We start from the raw sequence: 27,650 nt of genomic DNA on the forward strand, positions 1-27,650 counted from the left end.
GTATTCTTGCCTAGAAAATTCCACAGACAGAGGAACCTGAAAGGCTACAGTTCATGGGGTTGCACAATGTCAGACATGACTCAGCATGTAGGCACATGCAAATCTATCACCCGGTCTGGCAGAAGAAGCTCTTAATTGCTCCCTTTCCCTGAGTAAGATATTTATTAGCTGTTTACTCATCAGCTAAATTGTTGTTGAGGAGGTCCTGAGGGCCAATCTCAACCCTTTTCTTTGGCCTGATTCCCTACTATTTCTAATCCTCATTTTCATTAAGAAGTGTAGATTTCTGGCAAGGGAGAATGGTAGTATGGGGCGGGGGCAAGGCTTTTGGGGGAAGTGAAAAAAGAGTGTTTATGAAGTAAGCACGGGAATATTCTTGAAGAGAGTAGGAGAGAGGCTGGTGAGTCCCAGCTGTCCCATGGCAGGGTCCAGCATGACAGCACGAGCTCAGAGAAAGGTGTCCGTGGAGGGGAGTTCCATGGCACAGTCAGGATTTCTGCACCCTGCAAAGGAGAGAGCTGTCAGTCATCAAGGTCCTAGTTACAACCGCAGGGTACCATGACAGTTGACAATTAGCAGTCTTTCCCCTTTTATCTCAAGACAAAGTAAGCCTTTTGGATTTTGGCATGACCCTTACAAGTAGCCTGGTTGATGGCTGAAATGGATTTCCCCATTAAACTGTTGAGGAGTAAGTTCAGAGTTAGGGCTGCTGCTTTTTAGTAGCTTCAGTCATACCCAACTCTGCAATTCCATGGACTGTCGCCCATCAGACTCCTCTGTCTGTGGGATTTCTCAGACAAGAATACTGGAGTGGGTTACTATTAATTAGTGGAGAAGGAAATGGCAACCCACTCCAACTTTCCTTCTCCAGGGAATCTTCCTGACCCAGGGACTGAACCCGCATCTCTTACATCTCCTGCCTTGGCAGGTGGGTTCTTTACCACTAAGCCACCAGGGAGGCCATCAGAGTTAGGACTAACCTCATTCAAATAACAGAGAAAAGTCTTCAGACTTAGAGTCACAGCAGTAATTGCCTGATGTTGGTGAACCAAAGCAAGCTTTTCAAATAAAAATACGCAGGGAACAACATTCAGAACCCCTGCCGCATTCCTTCACCTTCCAGCCTCTGAGGTTCTCCTGGGAACCTCCTCACTACTGCCTATGACGCAGGATTGTTGGGGGATTAAATGGTAAGGTGTGCCTAGGATGTAGCTAGCATTCAATAAAAGGGACTGATTACCATTCTGTCAGCATAATATCCAAGAAGCACCCCGCAAACGAGACAAGTAGTACTTATTTCTGACAATGGTCAATGCCAAAATTCATCCAACGGTTAATTTCAGACAATTGTGTTAAAAGCCAAAGCATGTTTATTGTGAAAGCGGAAACTTAGTACATTTTGGGCCTCAGTTCTTTTACTGAAACTTCAGTAAAGGCTTTCTCCTAGTCTGCTGAAAATTGCTGCTTGGCAACCTGAAACAAGTAATCAAAAGAATAAACAATCTATTTCAAAATGAGTTAGAAGACTCTCCACCTTCTAGTGTCTTTCTCTGTTAACATGATAGGATCTCATTAAATATATAAACTCTGCCGACTGATAGATATTGTAGTATAGCTGAAGTATGGAGAGGACCCTAAGTTACAATATTCAAATATAATGATATTTTTGGAAAGCAGGCATTTTTGATTCAGATATGTATTTATATCAGTTAAACACAGAATATAGTTTAACAGTAATTGTGTTTTGATTCTCTGTATTCGAAGAAGTTAGTTGATGAGAAAGAAGGAGAAATTTATTGTAGAAATGATACCTCAGTTAAAATTTCTTTATATGTAATAGAATCTATAGTATGTGTGTGTTAGTGGAGAAGGAAATGGCAACCCACTCCAACTTTCCTTAAACAAATTTCCAGATACTAAAAAGAGAAAAAAATAAAATTCTGTGATTACATAATCCATTTTCCTTTCATTTGAAGGTTAAGCTGTATTCTGCTCAAAATAAACAGACAGAAACACCAAAAGCTGAGTTCAATTAATTTATTATTGCTGCCACTTATGGGTACATTTTCCCAGTTCTTTGTCTCAAATCCCAATGATGCTTTTATACTTGCAACACATATTCATCTCCATTTTCCCTGTGCTGAAATGTCTGACATGGGAATATGAGGTATTTCTCAGAAAACAGAGTAGTAAGGTGTAGGATGAAATGTTTGGGCAGTATTTCTTACATCACATGAAATTCATTATGAAATGCCACTAGATACAGTCTTTCATTACATTTAGCAAGCTTGAAATTTCTGTTTCTTATGTAGAATAGAAAAGGGAATGTGAATTATATAAAAGTTGAATGTAATTAAAAATAAAAATATATCTTAAATATTCACATTACATACCTTGCAAAGCCTTTAATGAGTCACAAAATCTTAGAAATTATTATTAAAATGCTTCTCTTTTTCTCCATTTCCCCAGAAAATCAGTTCCTAATATATTTCTGTATATTATATGAAATTAGGACCTGCCAGAACCTCAAAAGATGATATTGAAGAACAAAAAGTTAATTAGGAAAAGCAGATACTTTTAAAAACATTAAAATTCTCACTAATATTAGATGAAATCAACCTAAACCTGGTAAATCAGTTTTTAAGAAACTTAAGCACTTATTTTCCTTTCATTTTATATCCAATAACTGCATCAAACCTAATATCAATCTTTCGTTTTAAAATTGCCTGGAAACGCTCAGGAAGGACCCTAAAAGAAAGATACATAAAAATAATTAGGAAATTAATATTAAGTGCATTTGTAAATTATCTTTAAGAATACTTATATTTAAAAAAACAGAATACTTATATTTATCATATATCATGCCCATGTTAAGTAAGATTAAGAACATTAACTCTGAGTCACTTTTATGTGTTCTTTCCAAAGAAATCCAATTCCTTTTGAAAAGGGAAAGAGAAGAGGTTTCGCTTCTTTACGGTAAGAGTGACTTGAAAGATTTAGCCTTCAAAATAAATATACTTGAATATTTTTTAAAATACCTAAAAGACAAGGTGTATAGAACTGAATAGTTCAGATGCTCAGTTCAGTTCAGTTCAGTCACACAGTCTGGAAGAAGCACGAGCTGGAATCAAGATTGCGGGGAGAAATATCAATAACCTCAGATATACAGATGACAACCACCCTTATGGCAGAAAGTGAAGAGGAAGTAAAAAGCCTCTTGATGAAAGTGAAAGAGGAGAGTGACAAAGTCGGCTTAAAGCTCAACATTCAGAAAACGAAGATCATGGCATCTGGTCCCATCACTTCATGGCAAATAGATGGGGAAACAGTGTCAGACTTTATTTTTTGGGGCACCCAAATCACTGCAGATGGTGACTGCAGCCATGAAATTAAAAGATGCTTACTCCTTGGAAAGAAAGTTATGACCAATCTAAATAGCATATTCAAAAACAGAGACATTACTTTGCCAAAAAAGGTACGTCTAGTGAAGGCTATGGTTTTCCCAGTAGTCATGTATGGATGTGAGGGTTGGACTGTGAAGAAAGCTGAGCGCCGAGGAATTGATGCTTTTGAAGTGTGGTGTTGGAGAAGATTCTTGAGAGTCCCTTGGACTGCAAGGAGATCCAACCAGTCCATTCTAAAGGAGATCAGTCCTGGGTGTTTTTTGGAAGGACTGATGCTAAAGCTGAAATTCCAGTACTTTGGCCACCTCATGTGAAGAGTTGACTCATTGGAAAAGACCCTGATGCTGGGAGGGATTGAGGTCAGGAGGAGAAGGGGACGACAGAGGATGAGATGGCTGGATGGCATCACCGACTCGATGGACATGAGTTTGAGTGAACTCCAGGAGTTGGTGATGGACAGGGAGGCCTGGTGTGCTGCAGTTCATGGGGTCGCAGAGAGTCAGAATGCAAAAGTAGGAAGTCAAGAAACACCTGGGGTAACAGGCAAATTTGGCCTTGGAATACGGAATGAAGCAGGGCAAAGGCTAATAGAGTTTTGCCAAGAGAACCCACTGGTCATAGCAAACATCCTCTTCCAACAGCACAAGAGAAGACTCTATACATGGACATCACCAGATGGTCAACATCGAAAGCAGATTGATTATATTCTTTGCAGCCAAAGATAGAGAAGCTCTATACAGTCAGCAAAAACAAGATCAGGGGCTGACTGTGGCTCAGACCATGAACTCCTTATTGCCAAATTTAGACTTAAATTGAAGAAAGTAGGGAAAACCACTAGACCATTCAGGTATGACCCAAATCAAATCCCTTATGATTATACAGTGGAAGTGAGAAATAGATTTAAGGGACTAGATCTGATAGAGTGTCTGATGAACTATGGACAGAGGTTCGTGACATTGTACAGGAGACAGGGATCAAGACCATCCCCATGGAAAAGAAATGCAAAAAAGCAAAATGGCTGTCTGGGGAGGCCTTACAAATAGCTGTGAAAAGAAGAGAAGCGAAAAGCAAAGGAGAAAAGGAAAGATATAAGCATCGGAATACAGAGTTCCAAAGAATAGCAAGGAGAGATAAGAAAGCCTTCCTCAGCGATCAATGCAAAGAAATAGAGGAAAACAACATAATGGGAAAGACCAGAGATCTCTTCAAGAAACTTAGAGATACCAAGGGAACATTTCATGCAAAGATGGGCTCAATAAAGGACAGAAATGGTATGCACCTAACAGAAGCAGAAGATATTAAGAAGAGATGGCAAGAATACACAGAAGAACTGTACAAAAAAGATCTTCACGACTCAGATAATCATGACGGTGTGATCACTCACCTACAGCCAGACATCCTGGAATGTGAAGTCAAGTGGGCCTTAGAAAGCATCACTATGAACAAAGCTAGTGGAGGTGATGGAATTCCAGTTGAGCTATGTCAAATCCTGGAAGATGATGCTGTGAAAGTGCTGCACTCAATTTGCCAGCAAATTTGGAAAACTGAGCAGTGGCCACAGGACTGGAAAAGGTCAGTTTTCATTCCAATCCCAAAGAAAGGCAATGCCAAAGAATGCTCAAACTACTGCACAATTGCACTCATCTCACACACTAGTAAAGTAATGCTCAAAATTCTCCAAGCCAGGCTTCAGCAATACGTGAACCGTGAACTTCCAGATGTTCAAGCTGGTTTTAGAAAAGGCAGAGGAACCAGAGATCAAATTGCCAACATCTGCTGGATCATGGAAAAAGCAAGAGACTTCCAGAAAAACATCTATTTCTGCTTTATTGACTATGCCAAAGCCTTTGACTATGTGGATCACAATAAACTGTGGCAGACTGGTTCCAAATAGGAAAAGGAGTAAGTGAAGGCTGTTATTGTCACCCTGCTTATTTAACTTATATGCAGAGTTCAGATGCTAAAGGCTCTTAAAAAAAGAAACCTGACACTGGAAAGGAAGTAAGAATAGGAACTAATTTTTAGAAACTATTAAAATGTTCCACTAAGATACCAAAGAAGCAGAACTGCTAAAAGAAAATGCAGACAATATACTTGGTTTTGAACATAGTATTGAAAAAGTTCTTTAACAGAAGAGCTTAAATTCCTTCCATGTAAATGAAGGAAGTGGCACCTATGCCACCGTGTTCTTGTAAAGAATCGATGTGTTAACATAAAACGCTGGCTCATGTTGGTGTAGGGCAGAAACCAACACAGTACTGTCAAGCAATTATCCTCCAATTAAAAATGAATAAATTACAAAACATATAAAATGCTGTAAACAGTGATGGACACATAGTAGGTTTAATTTTTTTCTCCCTACCCTACACTTAAGCCATACTGAGGAACTTGTCACATTCCAATGAGCCTGAGAGAAACTAAACAGAGTATGTAAGTCAGTGTAACTATATACAGACATCTGCTTAGATGGAATTAAAATAAGGTTTGAAAATTGAGCACCAAACATTCACATTTCAGAGGAAAATCAGGGTAATATTAATAGTAGTGATAATTACAATGATAATAGCATCAATATATAAATATGTATTTTTATCATATACTAGATATTTTAAATGCATTATTCTGTTTATTCCTCACAGCCCTGCAAAGTTTTGCTGTTTCCATATGACAGATGAAGAAACTGAGCTTCAAAAAAGTTAGATGACTCATCTATGTTCATGCAGCGAGCAAGTTATAAAAACACAGCTTCATCTAACTCTAGAACACAAACTGTGAATCTCTATGCTAAAGGTCTAGGTAATCTTTATTTAATCAACAAACAGACATTTTGGTGCCTCCTATGTGACAACCTGTCTAGCTAATTCTGGTGGCTCAGTGGTCAAGGATCCGTCTGCCAATGCAGAGACACAGGAGACTCGAGATCGATCTCTGGGTTGGGAAGATCCTTGGAGTAGGAAACGACAACCCAATCCAGTATTTTTGCCTGGGAAATTCCATGGACAGAGGAGCCTGGAGGGCTACAGTCCATGGGGTCTCAAAAGAGTCAGACATGACTTAGTGGTTAAACAACAACAACAAACGTGTCCATTAACTCTTCAAAGTGTGAGGATACAGTGATGAAAACCAGGCAAAATTCCTTCTCTCAGAGTTATATTCTAAAGGACTGATCACTGAGCACTTATATAATACAAGTGTAATGTGAAACACTTCACAGGTTTTAAGTCATTTATTCACCAAGAAGACCCTGAAGCTTTACTACCTAAACTTTAAGGTAGTTTCAACCATAGTTCCCAGCAGAAGGGGCTTTAAAAGCCTGACACAAGCCACTTGTGCTTTTGATCTCTTGGGTTTTTTTTTTGACTCTCTGTCAGTAACTCTCAGTGTATGATCTTTGAATCAAATGCCTGCAACAACTGCCTGTTGAAATAAGAGATGTCTGGATCCCAACTTAAACACCTTATATTAAAATCTCTAGAGGTAAGATCCAGGGATCTATTTTTTAAACTGACTTCCCAAGTGATCTATGTCACGGAAGCCTGACTCTAGGGACAAGCGGCAAGAGGCTTTTTTCCCCCTCTGACCTAAGCCATCTCTTCTGTTTCCCCTTAACCAGCCTCATTGGCAAATAGCCTTCCAGAAAAGTAACGGGGTAATGTGTTATGAGACATTCTTTAAACCAGCATCTTGGCTGTACATTGGAATTGCTGGAAGGCTGTATCTCTCAGAGACCAGGCCACACTACAGACCATTTAGATCAGAATCTTGGGAGCAGGTGTCAGGTGTTGGCATTTTTTTAAAAGTCTCAGGTGAATTCTAATGGCACCAAAGTTGAAAGCTACTGCTCCAAAGAAATGCTTCTCATATTTGAATATACATACAGATCACCTATGGGTCTTACTAAAATGAAAATTCTGATTTGGGGAATCAGGAGATTCTGTATTGCAAACAAACTCCCAGGTGATGCTGAGGCTGCTGGTCCATGGGCCAGATCTGAAGTAGCAAGTCTCAAGGGTCTCTAAAATTATAAAAGATAACTTAGCAATTCCTTCAGTATAAAAGATTACTTAGCAATATGCTTCAGTATAATTTTGCACAAAGTAAGAGCTTAGTGATTATCTGTTGTATATTTAAAATGAATGTCTAAAACTTGACTACGATCTCCTCGAATATCAATGTCACATAATTCCATTATATAATAACGCTTAAAAATTACCCTCCTTCATATGCATGCATTTATGATAGGACTTCCAGAAATATACAAACTTCTTTCTTTAAAAAAATATTTTTTAAAAACTTATAGAAATTAGTTGCCTAATTCCTATTGCAATTAACTAATTGCTATTCCAATCTTGAAAGTCAAAGTTGCTCAGTTGTGTCTGACTCTTTGTGACTCCATGGATCCGACTCTTTGTGACTCCATGGACTATGCAGTCCGTGGAATTCTCCAGGCCAGAATACTGTAGTGGGTAGCCTTTCCCTATTCCAGGGGATCCTCCCAACCCAGGGATCGAACCCAGGTCTCCTGCATTACAAATGGATTCTTTACCAGCTGAGCCACAAGGGAAGCCTAAGAATAAGGGAGTGGGTAGCCTATCCCTTCTCAGTGGATCTTCCTGACCCAGGAATCAAACTGGGGTCTCCTGCATTGCAGGTGGATTCTTTACCAACTGAGCTATTAGGGAAGCCCATTCCAATCTTGCTTGAATGATTAACAAATGTGGTTTTAAAAACGGATGGCTTCCTTAAGCTTAACTATTGTTTTTATTAACTTAATCCATGTAATCGTACTGTATCAAATTCCTGGCTTTAAATCCAAGTGAAAACATGTAATAGAAAAATTTATCATGGGGACAAACATCACTGTCACTTACTTTTCCATTATTGACAAAAAGTTGAGAGAAGATGGAACAAAGATCATTTTCTGTTCAGTCAGGATCCCATCTATCAGCTTGTTTACCACTTCCTCAGGTTCCAGGGTGGGTCCCAAACTGAAACAGAAGTAGTCTTCAGAACCAAAACATTTCACTGAGCCTTCAGCTTTGGTTTGGTGCTAAACGAGTATGTTAAGTTACCATACAAACCATTACATAACTGACTTATAGTTAGCATCCAGCCCAACACAGGTGCTCAAAAATGGTATCTATTTTAGCAATAATAATAACAAAATAAAGCCACTTATTTAGCGCTTATAAGGGAATAGCAATTAGCCAAGATGGCAATGGTCAGTCTCTCTTGCCCCCCGCCCCCCGCCCCTCCCAATCCTCTTGCTCACGCCCCACATCCTGTAAACAATGACTCTGCATGGCTATGGAACAGCTGAGATTATTTATAGCACTGCACACACACATCATGATGTACTCACTTGGCCACATGCCATTGTTGTTCTGTATATCTATATAAGCACCACCTGAACAGCCCTTGCGGCTGCATCAGCCATCAGCAAATAAAGCATGTCTGTAGTTCCTAAGGCTCCTCGCATCTTCTTCCAGCTTCCTAGCTCACACCTTGCCTACCCTGGGTTCAGCAAACAGCAAGACAGTGCTTATTATGTACTGCATACTATGTTAAACATTCTACCCAGATCATCTCACTAAAGTTTTCCAACAACTCTACAAAGGGGAGATACTAGAGTCCTTATTTTGCAAATAAGAACTATAAGAATAACTAGGACTCAAATTAATTTCACTAGATTAGAACTGATAAATTTCATTTTAAAATTTCTAGAAGTCTTAGGAAAGAAGTCAGATTCCATAATATGTATTATTCTATTAAGACAGTTTAGTGAACCATTTCTGAAGAATCAGAAAAATTAAAACATAGGACTACGCCCAGCTCTAAGTCCTTGATCTCCATATGGAATCTTTATTAAGCCTTGTTTTAATTTTCAGCTTTGTTACTTAGCTCACGTTACATCTTTACTGTGTAATCATCCTGGCATATGTACTGCTGAGTAGATGCAGTCCCTAGAAAGTGACCTTGGTCATCTGGGTGTTGAAATAAGGGCACTTAGGCTGGAGTTGCACCAGAGTTGGTCCTGAGCTTTTAACATCTTATTAATGACTTAGAAACAAAAAGATGCATAATCAAATTTACTCACTAAATTGGCAAATGTCATCAAACTGGGTGACTAACATTTTGGGGGGCAGATTTTAACTGTGTGTGACTGGTTAAGTGGGACAAAATTAAACAAATTGAATGAGATTCTTTAGGAACAAATACAGAATAGCTCATTCAGAAAGAAGAAGACGTACCAAAGTAAGACTGGGACAACTGGAAAGTGTAGCATGTACTTAAAAGTGAACATGAGGGGACTTCCCTGACGGTCCAGTGGTTAAGAATCCACCTTCCAATGCAGGGGACATGAGTTCGATCCCTGGTAGGGGAGTTTAGATCTCAAATGCCTCTGAGTAACCCAGCCAGCACACCACAAGCAGACTGCCAAGCTCTAGGGCCAGTGCTCTGCAACAAGAGAAGCCCTCACACAGCGACAAAGATCCAGCACAGCCAAAAAAGAAAAAAAAAAAAAAAAGTGAGCATGATAACTGGATACATGAAGGAAAACAGAACTTAAATCACACGTGATATAATCTCTCATTCTCAGCATCGTGTTGTTGTTTAGTCGCTCAGTCGTGTCTGGACTCTTGTGACCCCATGGACTGTAGCCTGCCAGGCTCCTCTGTCCCTGGGATTTCCCAGGCGAGAGTACTGGAGTGGGCTGCCGTTTCCTTCTCTGGGGACCTTCTCAACCCAGGAATGGAACTCGCGTCTCCTGCACCGGCAGGTGGATTCTTTACCACTGAGCCACCAGGAAGTTCATTCTCAGAATAGGTCATTTATTAGAATCCTGGGTTTACCCCAGGACCCTGGTGCAACAATATTACATATGAAATGCAGAGGAAATGTAATAATGAAAGTGATGGATTTTGGCTCAATAGAGGCACCAATGAAAAGCAATGAGAACTTAAAGAAGACTAAGCAGTCCTTTAGCCTGTGGGATTAGCAGGTAAACAGTGCCAAGCAGGGGGATTCTAGAAACTGAAGGATGTTTATGCCTTGAAAAGTGTTGAGAGGGAAATCCAAGCATATTGCAACCAGGCTTCCGTATCCACAAGCTCCATCAAATCCCACAAACACCTGTGTAAACAGGACTGCACGTATTCATTCACACTGTGGCCTTGCTAACCTACCAATCCAGTGATGTTGGACTGACTGAACCTCTTAGTTACTTGATCTCTTTACCTAAGGTCTTAGCCTCTGCCAGAAGAATTTTCACTGAATTTAAAGACTGTCTAATAGCATGATATTAAAAAGACTGTAAGAAAAGCCTTCCAGAAAAAATTCAGTTTCTTGGCAAAATCAAACCTAAATCATTAAAATGTCAGTATATGGAAATACTTTTTCCTCAATAGTCTAATGTTAACAAGAGTTGCAAATCCTATTAAATAAATATAGATAATGGATTTTGTTGAAACTATTCAAAAACACTTCAGGCCTATCTGTTGGGATGGAGAAGACAAATGCATGTGGGATCTTAAGAATACTTAGGAAGAAAGTATTTTCAGGTAGAAGAACTACCTGAGTGGTTATCTAATTTCACCACTTAGGTAGCTGAGTAATTTGGGGGATGACATCTCTACTCTTCAAAATTGTTTGGTTTTGTACTTAATTGGAAAAAAGGACATAATGCAGTGGTACCAACTGACTCTCCAAGGGACAGAGTTATCAGTTTTGTAGCATTTTCAGATTCTATGATATGAATACTCCCAACATAGTCAATTTCAAGTTACCAGCATGGTGTCACCAAAGGAATATAAGTTGTCTTCTGCACTCCACAGATAATATGATGGTTAAATGGAAAATGTACATATAAATACTTATAGAGTTGTATTATACAAATGTTACTTGTCACCTTCTTATATAACAACTTTTTTATGGTACTAGCCAATGAAAAACTAATTATTTTTCTGCATGCGCTAAGTCACTTCAGTCGTGTCTGATTCTTTCCAACCCTATGGACTGTAGCCTGCCAGGTTCCTCTGGCCACGGGATTCTCTGGGCAAGAATACTGGAGTGGGTTGCCATTCCCTCCTCCAGGGGATCTTCCTAACCCATGGATTGAACCTGAATCTCTTACATCTCCTGCATTGGCAGGCGGGTTCTTTACCACTAGTACCACCTGAGAAGCCCAATCTTTCTGTGGAACCCACAAAAGCTAAATTTTTAGAGAAAATAAATTTTGTTATATATATTACACATAGGAGAGTAGACATTTTAAAACAATGTATCAGAGCATCCAATTATTCTTGACAAATAAATCCAGATTATGTGGCATTGTTTATATCACTAATGGAAAAGAAAAACATATTTAAGGCAAATGCATTTAATTTAAAAGTATTCATATACCTAATAATAATGCCCCCAAATATATGAAGCAAAAAGTGACATAATTGAAGAGAGATATGGACAGTTTGAAAATAAGAGCTGGAGACATTAATCCTACTTTCAACAATGGATTGAACAAATACACAGACGATCAGCAAGAAAGGACTTCCCTGGCGATCCAGGGGTTGGGACTCTGCTTCTACTGCCAGAGGCCTGGGTTCTATCGCTGGTCAAGGAACTATTATCTCACAAGCCATGAGGTGCAGCCAAAAATTAAAAACAAAAATCTCAAATCAATAACCTAACTTCCCAACTGAAGAATCCAGAGAAAAGAACTGACTCTAAAGCAAACAAAATAAAGGAAATAATAAAAATTAAAGCAGACATAAATGAGAGAACAGATAACAATAGAGTCAATAAAACCGAAAGCTGGCTCTTTGAAAAGATCAACAAAACTGACAAACCTTTTTCGAACCACGAAAAAAAGAGAAAGAGAAACCATTGAAATCAAGAATAAAACTGAGTTCATTACTGAGTTCACTACTACTAATCTTACAGAAATAAAAGGGACTATGAAAATATGATGAATAACTATATGTCAAGATTAGATAAGCTAGATTAAATGTACAAATTCCCAGGAACACACAAAGCACCAAAACTAACACAAGAAGGAATAGAAAACATGAGTAGCGTGTTAATAAAAGATCTTTAACAAAAGATTTAACAAAAGTAATCAAAAAACTCCCAGCAAAGACCAGCACTAGAGGGCTTCATGATGAACTCTACTGGAGTTTAAAGAATTAACACCAGTCCTTCTCAAAGTCTTTCCAAAGACAAGAGGAGAGAACTCTTCTCAACTCATCCTATGAGGCCAGAATAACCCTGTTACTAAAGCCAGAGAAAGATATCACTAGAAAACTACTACCAATATCTCTTCTGAATACAGATGCAAATATACTCAACAAAATACCATCAAATCAAATATAGCAATAAGTTAATGTAATATGCCATATTAATAGAATGAAGGATAAGCCCACATGATCATCTCAATATGCATGGAAAAAGCATTTAACAAAATCTAACAGTCTTTCATGAAAAAAAATCACTCACCAACCCAGGAACTTAAGGGAACTTCCTTAACCTTATTTTTCTAAGCATTTGTACAAGGCAGTCTGATCTGTATAACCAGAGTGAAACAGAGAAGATAATAGGAGTTATTAAACATGAAAAGATGACTGTGAGCCTTTCTGATAATCAAAAATATACAATCACATAGAAGCGCTGTCTTTTCCTATCATAGTGGCCAAGACTAACAGCGCTGGATCACTGAAAAAGCAAGAGGGTTCCGAAAAACATCTACTTCTGCTTTATTGACTATGCCAAAGCCTTTGACTGTGTGGATCACAATAAACTGTGGAAAATTCTGAAAGAGATGGGAATACCAGACCACCTGACCTGCCTCTTGAGAAACCTGTATGCAGGTCAGGAAGCAACAATTAGAACTGGACATGGAACAACAGACTGGTTCCAAATAGGAAAAGGAGTATGTCAAGGCTGTATATTGTCACCCTGCTTATTTAACTTCTATGCAGAGTACATCATGAGAAATGCTGGGTTGGAGGAAGCACAAGCTGGAATCAAGATTGCTGGGAGAAATATCAATAACCTCAGATATGCAGATGACACCACCCTTATGGCAGAAAGTGAAGAAGAACTAAAGATCCTCTTGATGAAAGTGAAAGAGGAGAGTGAAAAAGTTGGATTAAAGCTCAACATTCAGAAAACTAAGATCATGGCAGCTGGTCCCATTACTTCATGGCAAATGGATGGGGAAACAATGGAAACAGTGGCTGACTTAATTTTGGGGGGCTCCAAAATCACTGCAGATGGTGACTGCAGCCATGAAATTAAAAGATGCTTGCTCCTTGGGAGAAAAGTTATGACCAACCTAGTTCAGTTCAGTTTAGTCACTCAGTCGTGTCTGACTCTGTGACCCTAGGAACTGCAGCACGCCAGGCCTCTCTGTCCATCACCAACCCCCGGAGTCCACCCAAACCCATGTCCATTGAGTTGGTGATGCCATCCAACCATCTCATCTTCTGTCGTCCCCTTCTCCTCCTGCCCTCAATCTTTCCCAGCATCAGGGTCTTTTCTAGACAGCATATTAAAAATCAGAGACTTTACTCTGCCAGCAAAGGTCCATCTAGTCAGGGGTATGGTTTTTCCAGTAGTCATGTATGGATGTGAGAGTTGGACTACAAAGAAAGCTGAGCGCAGAAGAATTGATGCTTTTGAACTGTTGTTTTGGAGAAGACTCTTGAGAGTCCCTTGGACTGCAAGGAGGTCCAACCAGTCCATCCTAAAGGAGATCAGTCCTGGGTGTTCATTGGAAGGACGGATGTTGAAGCTGAAACTCCAATACTTTGGCCACCTGATGCAAAGAGCTGACTCATTTGAAAAGACCCTGATGCTGGGAAAGATTGAGGGTGGGAGGAGAAGGGGACGACAGAGGATGAGGTGGTTGGATGGCATCACCGACGCAATGGACATGAGTTTGGGTAAACTCTGGGAGTTGATGATGGACAGGGAGGCCTGGCGTGATGCGGTTTGTGGGGTTGCAAAGAGTCGGACACGACTGAGTGACTGAACTGAACTGAACTGAATATTCAAAGTTGGCAAAGGTGAGAGGAATGGACACTTTATACCCTGCCAGTGGGAGGATAAATTAAAACAATCCTTCAGGACGGTAATCTAATATATCAATCAAAAGTAAGTTCCTACTTTTTGACCCAATAATTTGTTTCAAAAAAATAATTATAATAAGATGGTTGAATGTTCGCTGCAGCATTATTTACAACAGCTAGGACAGGGAGGCATCCTAGATGTCCATCAGTAGATGAAAGGATAAAGAAGCTGTAGTACCGATGCACACGGAATATTACTCAGCCATAAAAAGGAATGCATTTGAATGAGTGCTAACGTGGTGGATGAACCTAGGGCCTATTATACTGAACGAAGTAAGTCAGAAAGAGAAGAACAAATATCATATATTAACACATACATATGGAATCTGGAAAGATGGTACTGATGAGCCTATTTGCAGGGCAGCAACGGAGATGCAAACATAGAGAACAGACATGGACACTGGGGAGGGGGTAAGAAGGAGACGCTGTGACGAATGGAGAAAGTAGCATGAAAACATATACACTAACATATGTAAGACAGACAGTAGGAATTTGTTATGTGACTCACGGAACTCAAACCAGGCCTCCGTGACAACCTAGAGTCGGGGGATGGGATGGGAGGTGGGAGGGAGGCTCAAGAGGGAGCGGCCATATGTATACTATGGCTGATCCATGTTGATGTACAGCAGAAACCAACAAATTTGTAATTATCGTTCAATTAAAAATAAAGAAACAAATAAAAACAAGGGAAAAGAAAAAAATAAGATGGTTGGAAAGGCAAGCAAAGATACACACACACTTACATATATACATGTGAATATATAAACGCATATGTATACATGCACACAAAAATATGCATTTATTGCAATAACGAAAGATTTGAGATCTAAATGTCCCTCAACAGAGAAAATTACATCCAAGGATCATTAGGCTAACATTAAAAAGAATAATGTGAGACTTCCCTGGCAGGCCAGCCATTAAGACTCTGAGTTTCCACTGTAGGGGGTATGGGTAGGATTCCTGGTCTGGGGACAAAGAACCCACATGCCACACAGTGTGGCCAAAAATAAAAATAAAGAAACAGTAAGGTAAGAAAAAGGAGGAGAAAGGTAGCTCTTTGGGCTTCCCTGGTGGCTCAGACGGTAAAGACTCTGCCTGCAATGCAGGACACCAGGCTTCGATCCCTGGAGTAGGGCATGGCTACCCACTCTCATATTCTTGCCTAGAGAATCCGGTGAACAAAGGAGTCCAGCGGGCTATAGATCTTGGGGTTGCAAAGAGTCGGACATGACTGAGCACATGCACACAAGTTAGCTCTTTATATATCAACACAGAAAGCTAACAGCAGCATATTGTTATCAGCAAGGTAGCTTATATAAATAGTATGTATGTTTCCATGTACCAGAAAAAGGAAATCAATTAGGAAGTGTAGACGCTTTAAAAGCAATGAAGCTATTTCCAATGAAACAATATACATTTTAAAATTAATGATTCTTGGGGAAAAACTTCAATGAAAAATTATGTTGAAAAAAGAAAGCTAGGAATAGAGCGGCATTTGGAGTCAGGGACCCCGGAAAGAATTCCAGTCTGCCATTCTGGGACTGCGGAACCTTGGGGAATTCTCTTAACTTCTCCAAGTTTCAGTTTCTTTGTCCATAACATGGGCAGATTGTTAAAAGGATTAGAGTTGGGGGAGGAAACCTATGGTGTGGATCCAAGTCAAGTTCTCCCGTCTCAAAGATCAGAGGTAATTTATGTCAGGTATGTAGACCTAGTAGGGTACCTGGTATTTCGTAGGCTTTCAATGAAAGGTGGAAAAGTGAAAGCTGCTCAGTTGTATCTGACTCTTTGTGACCCTGTGGACTGTAGCCCGCCAGTCTCCTCTGTCCATGGAATTCTCCAGGCAAGAATACTGGAGTGGGTAGCCATTCCCTTCTCCAGGGGATCTTCCCAACCCAGGGATCAGACACAGGTCTCCCGCACTGCAGGTGGATTCTTTACCGTCTGAGCCACCAGGGTACCTTGTATTTAGTAGGCTTTCAATAAAGGCTTTTAATAAGATGATTTCTTGATATCCAAGTGTATTTATTTTTTAATTAACTGATTTATTTATTTTTGGCTGTGCTGGGTCTTCATTGTTGTGAGGGTTTTTTTCTCTAATTGCAGAGAGCAAGGACTCCTCTCTAGTTGTGGTGGTCGGACTTCTCATTGCAGTGGCTTCTCTTGTTGCGGAGCACGGGCTCTGGGGTTTGTGGGCTCAGTAGTTGTGGCTCTGGGGCTCTAGAGCACAGGCTCAACAGCTGTGGTGCATGGGTTTAGCTGCTCTGAGGCATGTGGGTCTCCCGAGATCAGAAATGGAACCTGTGTCTCCTACATTGGCAGGTGGATTCCTTACCACTGAGCCACCGAGGAAGCCTAATAACCAAGTTTATTTAGCAAAAATAACTGTTAGCTGTCAAAACACTTACTTGGAGCACCTGGTTACACTTAATTTCAATAAACCTCAGATTATGCTACATTATAACCCTCACAGTAAAACAGTTTCTTTGCAGTGTGTTAGATATGTAAATATAATAACCAATAAGCTACATCTTTGATGTGCCTTAAAAGAGAATTTAAGTTCCAACATTAATATAAAACAAATTATTCTGAACTGGTCCCTTAGAGGAGGATTGCTTCCTTTTTTCTCAAAGGCTTGTCCCTCTGCAAAAAAAGGAAATTTCAATCTGAAACTCAGTTCTGCCAATTACAGTCAAGTTACTTGATCTCTCTAAGCAAAGTACTGTTGATGAGGTTTAAGAAAACTAGAGATTTTATTTAGTGTTCAAAATACAAACTGAAGTAAGAATTTTTCTGTCCTCTAATTAGAGCTCTGCTGGAGCAAGCAGCGGTTGTGTGATGCTGGAGCGAGTTTGGGCAGCATAGTTTGGCCCAAGGTAAATAGCAGGAACACAGCTCCACCCATCAACAGAAAACGGGATTAAAGATTTACTGAGCATGGCCTTGCCCATAAGAGTAAGACAGTTTTCCTCACAGCCAATCCCTCTCATCAGGAATCTTCCATAAGTCTCTTATCCTTCTCCAGCAGAGGGCAGACAGACTGAAAATCACAATCACAGAAAACTAACCAATCTGATCACATGGACGACAGCCTAATCGAACTCAATGAAACTATGAACCATGCCATGTAGGGCCACCCAAGACAGACGGGTCATGGTGGAGAGTTCTGACAAAATATGGTCTACTGGAGAAGGGAATGGCAAACCACTTCAGTATTCTTGCCTTGAGAACCCCATGAACAGTATGAAAAGGTAAAATGATAGGACACTGAAAGAGGAACTCCCCAGGTCAGTAGGTGCCCAATATGCTACTGAAGATCAGTGGAGAAATAACTCCAGAAAGAATGAAGAGACAGGGCCAAAGCAAATACAACTCCCAGTTGTGGATGTGACTGGTGATGGAAGCAAGGTCCGATGCTGTAAAGAGCAATATTGCATAGGAACTTGGAATGTTAGGTCCATGAATCAACAGGAGATGGCAAGAGTGAACATCAACATGTTAGGAATCAGTGAACTAAAATGGACTGGAATGGGTGAATTTAACTCAGATGACCATTATATCTACTACTGTGGGCAAGAGTCCCTTGGAAGAAATGGAGTAGCCATCATGGTCAACAAAAGACTCTGAAATGCAGTACTTGGATGCAATCTCAAAAACAACAGAATGATCTCTGTTCGTTTCCAAGGCAAAGCATTCAATATCACAGTAATCCAAGTCTATGCCCTGACCAGTGATGCAGAAGAAGCTGAAGTTGAACGATTCTATGAAGACCTACAAGACCTTTTAGAACTAACACCCAAAAAAGATGTCCTTTTCATTATAGGGGACTGGAATGCAAAAGTAGGAAGTCAAGAAACATCTGGAGTAACAGGCAAATTTGGCCTTGGAATACGGAATGAAGTAGGGCAAAGGCTAGCAGAGTTCTGCCAAGAGAACGCACTGGTCATAGCAAACACCCTCTTCTAAAAACACAGAAGACTCTACACATGGACATCACTAGATGGTCAACACTGAAATCATATTGATTATATTCTTTGCAGCCAAGGTCAGCAAAAACAAGAGTGGGAGCTGACTGTGGCTCAGATCATAAACTCCTTATTGCCAAATTCAGACTTAAGTTGAAGAAAGTAGGAAAACCACTAGACTATTCAGGTATGACCTAAGTCAAATTCCTTATGATTATACAGCAGAAGTAAGAAATAGATTTAAGGGACTAGATCTGATAGAGTGCCTGATGAATTATGGACAGAGGTTCATGACATTATACAGGAGACAGGGATCAAAACCATCCCCAAGAAAAAGAAATGCAAAAAAGCAAAACGGCTGTCTGGGGAGGCCTTACAAATGGCTGTGAAAAGAAGAGAAGCAAAAAGCAAAGGAGAAAAGGAAAAATATACCCATTTGAATGCACAGTTCCAAAGAAAAGCAAGGAGAGATAAGAAAGCCTTCCTCAGTGATCAGTGCAAAGAAATAGAGGAAAACAATAGAATGGGAAAGACTAGACATCTCTTCAAGAAAATTAGAGATACCAAGGGAACATTTCATGCAAAGATGGGCTCAATAGAGGACAGAAATGGTATGCACCTAACAGAAGCAGAAGATATTAAGAATAGGTGGCAAGAATACACAGAAGAACTGTACAAAAAAGATCTTCACGACCCAGATAATCACGATGGTGTGATCACTCACCTAGAGCCAGACATCCTAGAATGTGAAGTCAAGTGGGCCTTAGGAAGCATCACTATGAACAAAGCTAGTGGAGGTGATGGAATTCCAGTTGAGCTATGTCAAATCCTAAAAGATGATGCTGTGAAAGTGCTGCACTCAATATGTCACCAAATTTGGAAAAGGCAGCAGTGGCCACAGGACTGGAAAAAGTCAGTTTTCATTCCAATGCCAAAGAATGCTCAAACTACTGCACAATTGCACTTATCTCACACACTAGAAAAGTAATGCTCAAAATTCTCAAAGCAAGTCTTCAACAGTACATGAACCATGAACTTCCAGATGTTCAAGCTGGTTTTAGAAAAGGCAGGGGAACCAGAGGTCAAATTGCCAACATCTGTTGGAACATCGAAAAAGCAAGAGAGTTCCAGAAAAACATCTATTTCTGCTTTATTGACTATGCCAAAGCCTTTGACTGTGTGGATCACAACAAACTGTGGAAAATTCTGAAAGAGATGGGAATACCAGATCACCTGATCTGCCTCATGAGAAATCTGTATGCAGGTCAGGAAGCAACAGTTAGAATTGGACATGGAACAACAGACTGGTTCCAAATCGGGAAAGGAGTACAGCAAGGCTGTATATTGTCACCCTGCTTATTTAACTTGTATGCACAGTACATCATGAGAAACACTGGCCTGGATGAAGTACAAGCTGGAATCAAGATTGCTGGGAGGAATATCAATAACCTCAGATATGCAGATGACACCACCCTTATGGCAGAAAGTGAAGAAAAACAAAAGAGCCTCTTGATGAAAGTGGAAGAGGAGAGTGAAAAAGCTGGCTTAAAGCTCAATATTCAGAAAACGAAGATCATGGCATCTGGTCCCATCACTTCATGGGAAATAGATGGGGAAACAGTGGAAACAGTGGCAGACTTTATATTTTGGGGCTCCCAAATCACTGCAGATGGTGACTGCAGCCATGAAATTAAAAGACGCTTACTCCTTGGAAGGAAAGCTATGACCAACCTAGACAGCATATTAAAAAGCAGAGACATTACTTTGTCAACCAAGGTCCGTCTAGTCAAGGCTATGGTTTTTCCAGTAGTCATGTATGGATGTGAGAGTTGGACTATAAAGAAAGCTGAATGCCGAAGAATTGATGCTTTTGAACCGTGGTGTTGGAGGACTCTTGAGAGTCTCTTGGACTGCCAGGAGATCCAATCAGTGAATCCTAAAAGAAATCAGCCCTGAACATTCTTTGGAAAGACTGATGTTGAAGTTGAAACTTCAGTACTTTGGCCACCTAATGTGAAGAGCTGACTCATTGGAAAAGACCCTGATGCTGGGCAAGATTGAAGGTGGAAGGAGAAGGGAACGACAGAGGATGAGATGGTTGGATGGCAGCACCAACTCAATGGACATGAGTCTGAGTAAACTCCGGGAGTTGGTGATGGACAGGGAGGCCTGGAGTGCTGCGTTCCATGGGGTTGCAAAGAGTCGAATAAGACTGAGCGACTGAACTGAACCGAACTGAATTGAAACTCAGTTTCTACATTAAACCCAACTTCACCTTTGGCATCCTAACATCAGCTTATCTTCAAGGGAATTTGTGTGGCAGGACAAGCCCCAGACCCTTCCTTAGTTAGGTTATATCCTCGATCAGGCTAGAATCAGGTTGACTTCTATTTAAACTTCCCCTTACCACCCGCTAAGGCAAATGTCCCAGTTATTTTTAGTTGTACTAGCAGAGTTTTGCCAGCAGAGGTCACCCTTGCCATCATGAATGCCAGCTTTCCTCAGGCTTATTCTGGAGGCAAGGGTAAAAAATTCAATTACAATGCAAATATATATACAATGTCTGTGTTTAACTGCTAAAAGACAGTCTAAGTGATAAGCTTGACTCAAATATATTATTTTAGTGTCTAAATACTGGCAAACTTTATCTTGAAGATAAAACACTCTCCTCTACCTTTGAGAATACCTTTCAGTTTTAGTGAACTTTAAAAAATTATTTCCTATTGAGATATAATTTACCTATTATATAAGTTTGTGTACAACTAGCTGATTTGATATATTTATATATTGCCATATGACTGCCACCTTAGCATTAGGTAATACTTCTATCTCATTACATATTTATTTCTGTTTTGTGATGGGAACATTTAAAATCTAACTTTTAAGCAACTTTGAATTTTGTAAATACAGTATTGCTGCCCTTGGGCTTCGTGGGAGGCTCAGTGGTAAAGAATTCACCTGCCAAGCAGGAAATGAGGATTTGATCCCTGGGTCTGGGAGATCCCCTGGAGAAGGAAAAGGCAACCCACTCCAGTATTCTTGCCTGGAGAATCCCATAGACAAAGGAGCCTGGCAGGCTGCAGTCCCTGGGGTCACAAAGAGTTGGACATGAATTAGTGGCTAAACAACACTAATAACTTGTTGTCTATAATCATAATGCTGAGGGAACAAGCAGTTTACTTACTGCTTCTAGAATCTCATGTGTAATATATGCCAGTTATATGAAATTTAGACATTTAATCTGTACAAAAGGAGATGTCTGTGCTTCCCTGGTGGCTCAGATGGTAAAGAATCTGCCTGCAATGCAGAAGACCTGGGTTCAATCCCTGCATCAGAAAGATCCCCTGGAGAAGGAAATGGCAACCCACTCCAGTATTCTTGCCTGGAGAATCCCATGGACAAAGAAGCCTGGCGGGCTACAGTCCATGGGATCACAGAGTCAGACATGACTGAGTTACTATCACTTTCATTTTCAAAGAGATGTCCAAAAGAATGTTCTTCAAAATGTTAAAAATAGTCTTCACTGGATAGAGGGTTTAAATGAAATGGAAAAAAAATTTATTTGTATTTTTCTGTATGTTGGAATTTTTTTTAAAGTAACCATTTTTGTAAACCATGTTTACAAAAATATTAAAGCTATTCTCAAAGACAGGAAACATTAAAAATTAACCTCAGTGCCAATCCTTTGTAATTTTATTTTCTAACCAAGAAAAGATTTTGATCTGGTACTTATTTTGAAAAGATTCTGATCTGTTACTAATTTTGGGCGGCACTGGAGCGGCCAAAAGGAGATACCCCACGTCCAAGGTCAGTAGTGGTGGCCGTGAGGAGATACCCCAAGTCCAAGATAAGGAGCAGCGGCTGCACTTTCCTGGAGCAGCTATGAAGAGATACCCCAAGTCCAAGGTAAGAGAAACCCTAGTAAGACAGTAGGCACTGAGAGAGGGCATCAGAGGGCAGACTGAAACCATAATCACAGAAAACTAATCAATCTAATCACATTGACCATAGGGCCACCCAAGATGGAGGGGTCACGGTGGAGAGGTCTGACAGAAGGTGGTCCACTGGAGAAGGGAATGGCAAACCACTTTAGTGTTCTTGGCTTGAACACTGAACCCCATGAACAGTATGAAAAGGCAAAATGATAGGATACTGAAAGAGGAACTCCCCAGGTCGGTAGGTGCCCAATATGCTACTGGAGATCAGTGGAGAAATAACTCCAGAAAGAATGAAGAGACGGAGCCAAAGCAAAAACAACACCCAGCTGTGGATGTGACTGGTGATAGAAGCAAGGTCTGATGCTGTAAAGAGCAATATTGCATAGGAACCTGGAATGTTAGGTTCACGAATCAAGGCAAATTGGAAGTGGTCAAACAAGAGATGGCAAGAGTGAATGTCGACATTCTAGGAATCAACGAACTGAAATGGACTGGAATGGGTGAAATTTAACTCAGATGACCATTATATCTACTACTGTAGGCAGGAATCCCTTAGAAGAAATGGAGTAGCCATCATGGTGAACAAAAGACTGAAATGCAGTACTTGGATGCAATCTCAAAAACGACAGAATGATCTCTGTTCGTTTCCAAGGCAAACCATTCAATATCATGGTAATCCAAGTCTATGCCCCAACCATTAACGCTGAAGAAGCTGAACGGTTCTATGAAGACCTACAAGACCTTTTAGAAAGTGAAGTTGCTCAGTTGTGTCTGACTCTTTGCGACCCCATGGACTGGAGCCCACCAGGCTTGTCTGTCCATGGAATTGTCCAGTCAAGAACACTGGAGTGGGTTGCCATTTCTTTCTCCAGGGGATCTTCCTGACTCAGGATTGAACCTGGGTCTCCTGCATTGCAGGCAGACGCTTTATGGTCTGAGCCACCAGGAAAGCCTTCAAGACCTTTTAGAACTAACACCCAAAAAAGATGTCCTTTTCATTATAGGAGACTGGAATGAAAAAGTAGGAAGTCAAGAAACATATGGAGTAATAGGCAAATTTGGCCTTGAAGTACAAAATGAAGCAGGGCAAAGGCTAGTAGAGTTTTGCCAAGAGAACACACTGGTCATAGCAAACACCCTCTTCCAACCACACAAGAGAAGACTCTACACACAGACGTCACCAGATGGCCAACACCGAAATCAGACTGATTATATTCTTTGCAGCCAAAGATGGAGAAGCTCTATACAGTCAGCAAAAACAAGACCAGGAGCTGACTGTGGCTTAGATCATGAGCTCCTTATTACCAAATTCAGACTTAAATAGAAGAAAGTAGGGAAAACCACTAGACCATTCAGGTATGACCTACATCAAATCCCTTACGATTATACAGTGGAAGTGAGAAATAGATTTAAGGGACTAGATCTGAAAGAGTGCGTGGTGAACTATGGACGGAGGTTCATGACATTGTACAGGAGACAGGGATCAAAACCATCCCCAAGAAAAAGAAATGCAAAAAAGCAAAATGGCTGTCTGAGGAGGCCTTACAAATAGCTGTGAAAAGAAGAGAAGCAAAAAGCAAAGGAGAAAAGGAAAGATATAAGCATCTGAATGCAGAGTTCCAAAGAATAGCAAGGAGAGATAAGAAAGCCTTCCTCAGTGATCAGTGCAAAGAAATAGAGGAAAACAATAGAATGGGAAAGACTAGACATCTCTTCAAGAAAATTAGAGATACCAAGGGAACATTTCATGCAAAGATGGGCTCAATAAAGGACAGAAATGGTATGCACCTAACAGAAGCAGAAGATATTAAGAAAAGGTGGCAAGAATACACAGAAGAACTGTACAAAAAAGATCTTCACGACCCAGATAATCACGATGGTGTGATCACTCACCTAGAGCCAGACATCCTGGAATGTGAAGTCAAGTGGGCCTTAAGAAGCATCACTATGAACAAAGCTAGTGGAGGTGATGGAATTCCAGTTGAGCTATGTCAAATCCTAAAAGATGATGCTGTGAAAGTGCTGCACTCAATATGTCACCAAATGTGGAAGAGGCAGCAGTGGCCACAGGACTGGAAAAGGTCAGTTTTCATTCCAATCCCAAAGAAAGGCAATGCCAAAGAATGCTCAAACTACTGCACAATTGCACTCACCTCACAAAGCTAGTGAGATGAGTAAATTTGGAGCTAGTAAAGTAATGCTCCAAATTCTCCAAGCCAGGCTTCAGCAAAACGTGAACCGTGAACTTCCAGATGTTCAAGCTGGTTTTAGAAAAGGCAGAGGAACCAGAGGTCAAATTGCCAACATGCGCTGGATCGTCGAAAAAGCAAGAGAGTTCCAGAAAAACATCTATTTCTGCTTTATTGACTATGCCAAAGCCTTTGACTGTGTGGATTACAGTAAACTGTGGAAAATTCTGAAAGAGATGGGAATACCAGACCACCTGACCTGCCTCTCGAGAAATCCGTATGTAGGTCAGGAAGCAACAGTTAGAACGGGACATGGAACAACAGACTGGTTCCAAATAGGAAAAGGAGTTCGTCAAGGCTGTATATTGTTACCCTGCTTATTTAACTTATATGCAGAGTACATCATGAGAAATGCTGAGCTGGATGAAGCACAAGTTGGAATCAAAATTGCCGGGAGAAATATCAATAACCTCAGATATGCAGATGACACCACCCTTACGGCAGAAAGTGAAGAACTAAAGAGCCTCTTGATGAAAATGAAAGAAGAGAGTGAAAAAGTTGGCTTAAAGCTCAACATTCAGAAAACTAACATCATGGCATCCGGTCCCATCACTTCACGGAAAATAGATGGGGAACAGTGGAAACAGTGGCAGACTTTATTTTGGGGGGCTCGAAAACACGGCAGATGGTGACTACAGCCATGAAATTAAAAGACGTTTACTCCTTGGAAGAAAAGTTATGACCAACCTAGACAGCATATTAAAAAGCAGAGACATTATTTTGTCAATAAAGGTCCATCTAGTCAAGGCTATGGTTTTTTCAGTAGTCATGTATGGATGTGAGAGTTGGACTATAAAGAAAACTGAGCGGAGAAGAATTGATGCTTTTGAACCGTGGTGTTGGAGAAGACACTTGAGCCTCCCTTGGACTGCAAGGAGATCCAACCAGTCCATCCTAAAGATCAGTCCTGAGTGTTCATTGGAAGGACTGATGTTGAAGCTGAAACTCCAATACTTTGGCCACCTGATGTGAAAAGCTGACTCATTGGAAAAGACCCTGATGCTGGGAAAGATTGAAGGCAGGAGGAGAAGGGATGACATAGTTGGATGTCATCACTGACTCAATGTCGTGAGTCTGGGTAAACTCCGGGAGTTGGTGATGGACAGGGAGGCCTGGCATGCTGCGGTCCATGGGGTTGCAAAGAGTCAGACACGACTGAGAGACCGAACTGAACTGAACTTATTTGAAGGATGATCTCTAGGTTACCAAAGGAAAGGTTTTTTTTCTTTTAACACTGGTACTGGTCACCTCTATCAGAATTACTTATGATGTGGGACTTTCCTGGAGGTCCAGTGGCTAAGACTCTGAATTCCCAATGCAGGGGCCTGGGTTCAATCCTGGACCAGGGAACTAGATCCTACAGCTAAGAGTTTGCATGATGCAACAAAGGAGGAAGATCCCACGTGACACAAGTAAGATCTAGCACAGCCAAGTAAATGCATAAATATTTTTTTAAAAATAAAAAAAGAACTAATTATGATGCTTGTTAAATATACAGGCTCCCTGCCCCACCATTACTCTATCCCGACCAAAATGAAGAAATGCACAACTCTGGGGGTGGGACCCCTGCATGGTTCCCAGTACTCCTAGAGAAAGGTATAAGTACTGAAGTCTGAGAACCACCACCCAAGCGAAGAAAAAAGGAAGGCTAAGCAACTTCACTGTGTCATTCACATCTGTTTATATACATTCTCTCTCTTTCTCTATATGTTCCCATAGTCTACAGAAGCTGAAACTGAGATGAGCTAAGGGCCTCGAATATGAGATGTTTTAAGGATTAAAATATTTAGGAAAACCTATAGAATGGTTGATAGTCATAGCAACCACCAATCCTTCTGTCTCCATTTTTGCCTCAACTTACCTGGTACTTGGGTTTTTGATGAAGCCGGTGTTTATGAAATTAGGGCAGAGACATGTTGTTTTGACTCCGGTTCTTTTTAAGGCACTCAATTCTTCAGTCAGAGCTTTATGAAATCCAACAGCAGCAAACTTGCTTGAACTGAAAATAAACAGAGTTCATAAAATAATTCAAGAAAGCGGCTTCATCTATTTAACTCAGATGTCTGTTTTCCTTAGTTAAGTGTGGTGCTCTGCCAAACAGCATGGGCAACATCTGAATCTCAGGCCTGGCCAGGACCCGCTGAATTAGAATCTGCATTCTGGATGACCCTCGGGCAAACTGGTAGGCACAGTAAAGTCTCAGAGGGCTTCCCAGGTGGCTCAGCACTGAAGAACTCGCCTGCCAATGTAAGAGACGTGGGTTCGATCCCTGGGTTGGGAAGATCTCCTGGAGAAGGAAATGGCAACCCACTCCAGCATTCTTGCCTGGAAAGTTCCATGGACAGAGGAGCCTGGCAGGCTACAGTCCAGGCGGTTACAAAAGAGTCGGACACACTAGCAACTAAAACAGCAAATAACAGCTAAGTCTAAGAAAGAAGCATTTACTGCATCTCAGCATTTATCAGAGAACTGACTAGGCTTAAATGTCTTGTTAAGAAAATTGGTAGGGTGCTTGTTTTTGTTGTTGCTGTTTCCCTAAAATGTAATGTCACTATAGGCTGTTCATTATTTACTACAACATGTCATGGAATTTATTGGGAAATTCTCCTGGATAAGTCCTGTTCTTCCTTTAAGTCTTAGCTTGACTTCCTCAAATATGCATTTCCGAAACCCTAGTCTAAATTATTTCCCCATCATACAGTAATCTTCAGTTTTCCATGAAGCACATCTTGAATTTGTAATTAAATATTCATTTGGATGAATTTTTTAAATGTCTAACCCCATACCTTCTCTATAATAATCTCTATGACTGTTTTGCTCTCCAGTGAATCCCCAGGGCTTGGCACAGTGCTTGGCCTATAATTGGTGTTCAGTAAATATTTTTCAAGTGAATAAATCAAAATGTAAAGCAATTCTTATCATCATAGTGCCTTCATTTGGAAAGAGAAGGAAATTTTCCGTATTTTAA

The 27,650-nt window shown here is 40.5% G+C and overlaps 1 protein-coding gene across 1 annotated transcript in view; it reads right to left on the reverse strand.

Moving 5' to 3' along the window:
• Positions 1-2,023: 2,023 nt before the first annotated feature.
• The window catches only part of LOC133249819 (estradiol 17-beta-dehydrogenase 11), a 48,970-nt gene continuing 23,343 nt past the window's right edge, over positions 2,024-27,650 (reverse strand). The window contains exons 5-7 of the mRNA XM_061420761.1: positions 26,544-26,681; positions 8,276-8,392; positions 2,024-2,748 (exon numbers count right to left, since the gene is read on the reverse strand). Coding sequence (XP_061276745.1) covers positions 2,658-2,748; positions 8,276-8,392; positions 26,544-26,681 — 346 coding nt within the window. The 3' untranslated portion in view covers positions 2,024-2,657. The remainder of the gene's footprint in view (positions 2,749-8,275; positions 8,393-26,543; positions 26,682-27,650) is intronic.

This window comes from Bos javanicus, chromosome 6, assembly GCF_032452875.1.
Source record: "Bos javanicus breed banteng chromosome 6, ARS-OSU_banteng_1.0, whole genome shotgun sequence".
Taxonomy (NCBI): Eukaryota; Metazoa; Chordata; class Mammalia; order Artiodactyla; family Bovidae; genus Bos; species Bos javanicus.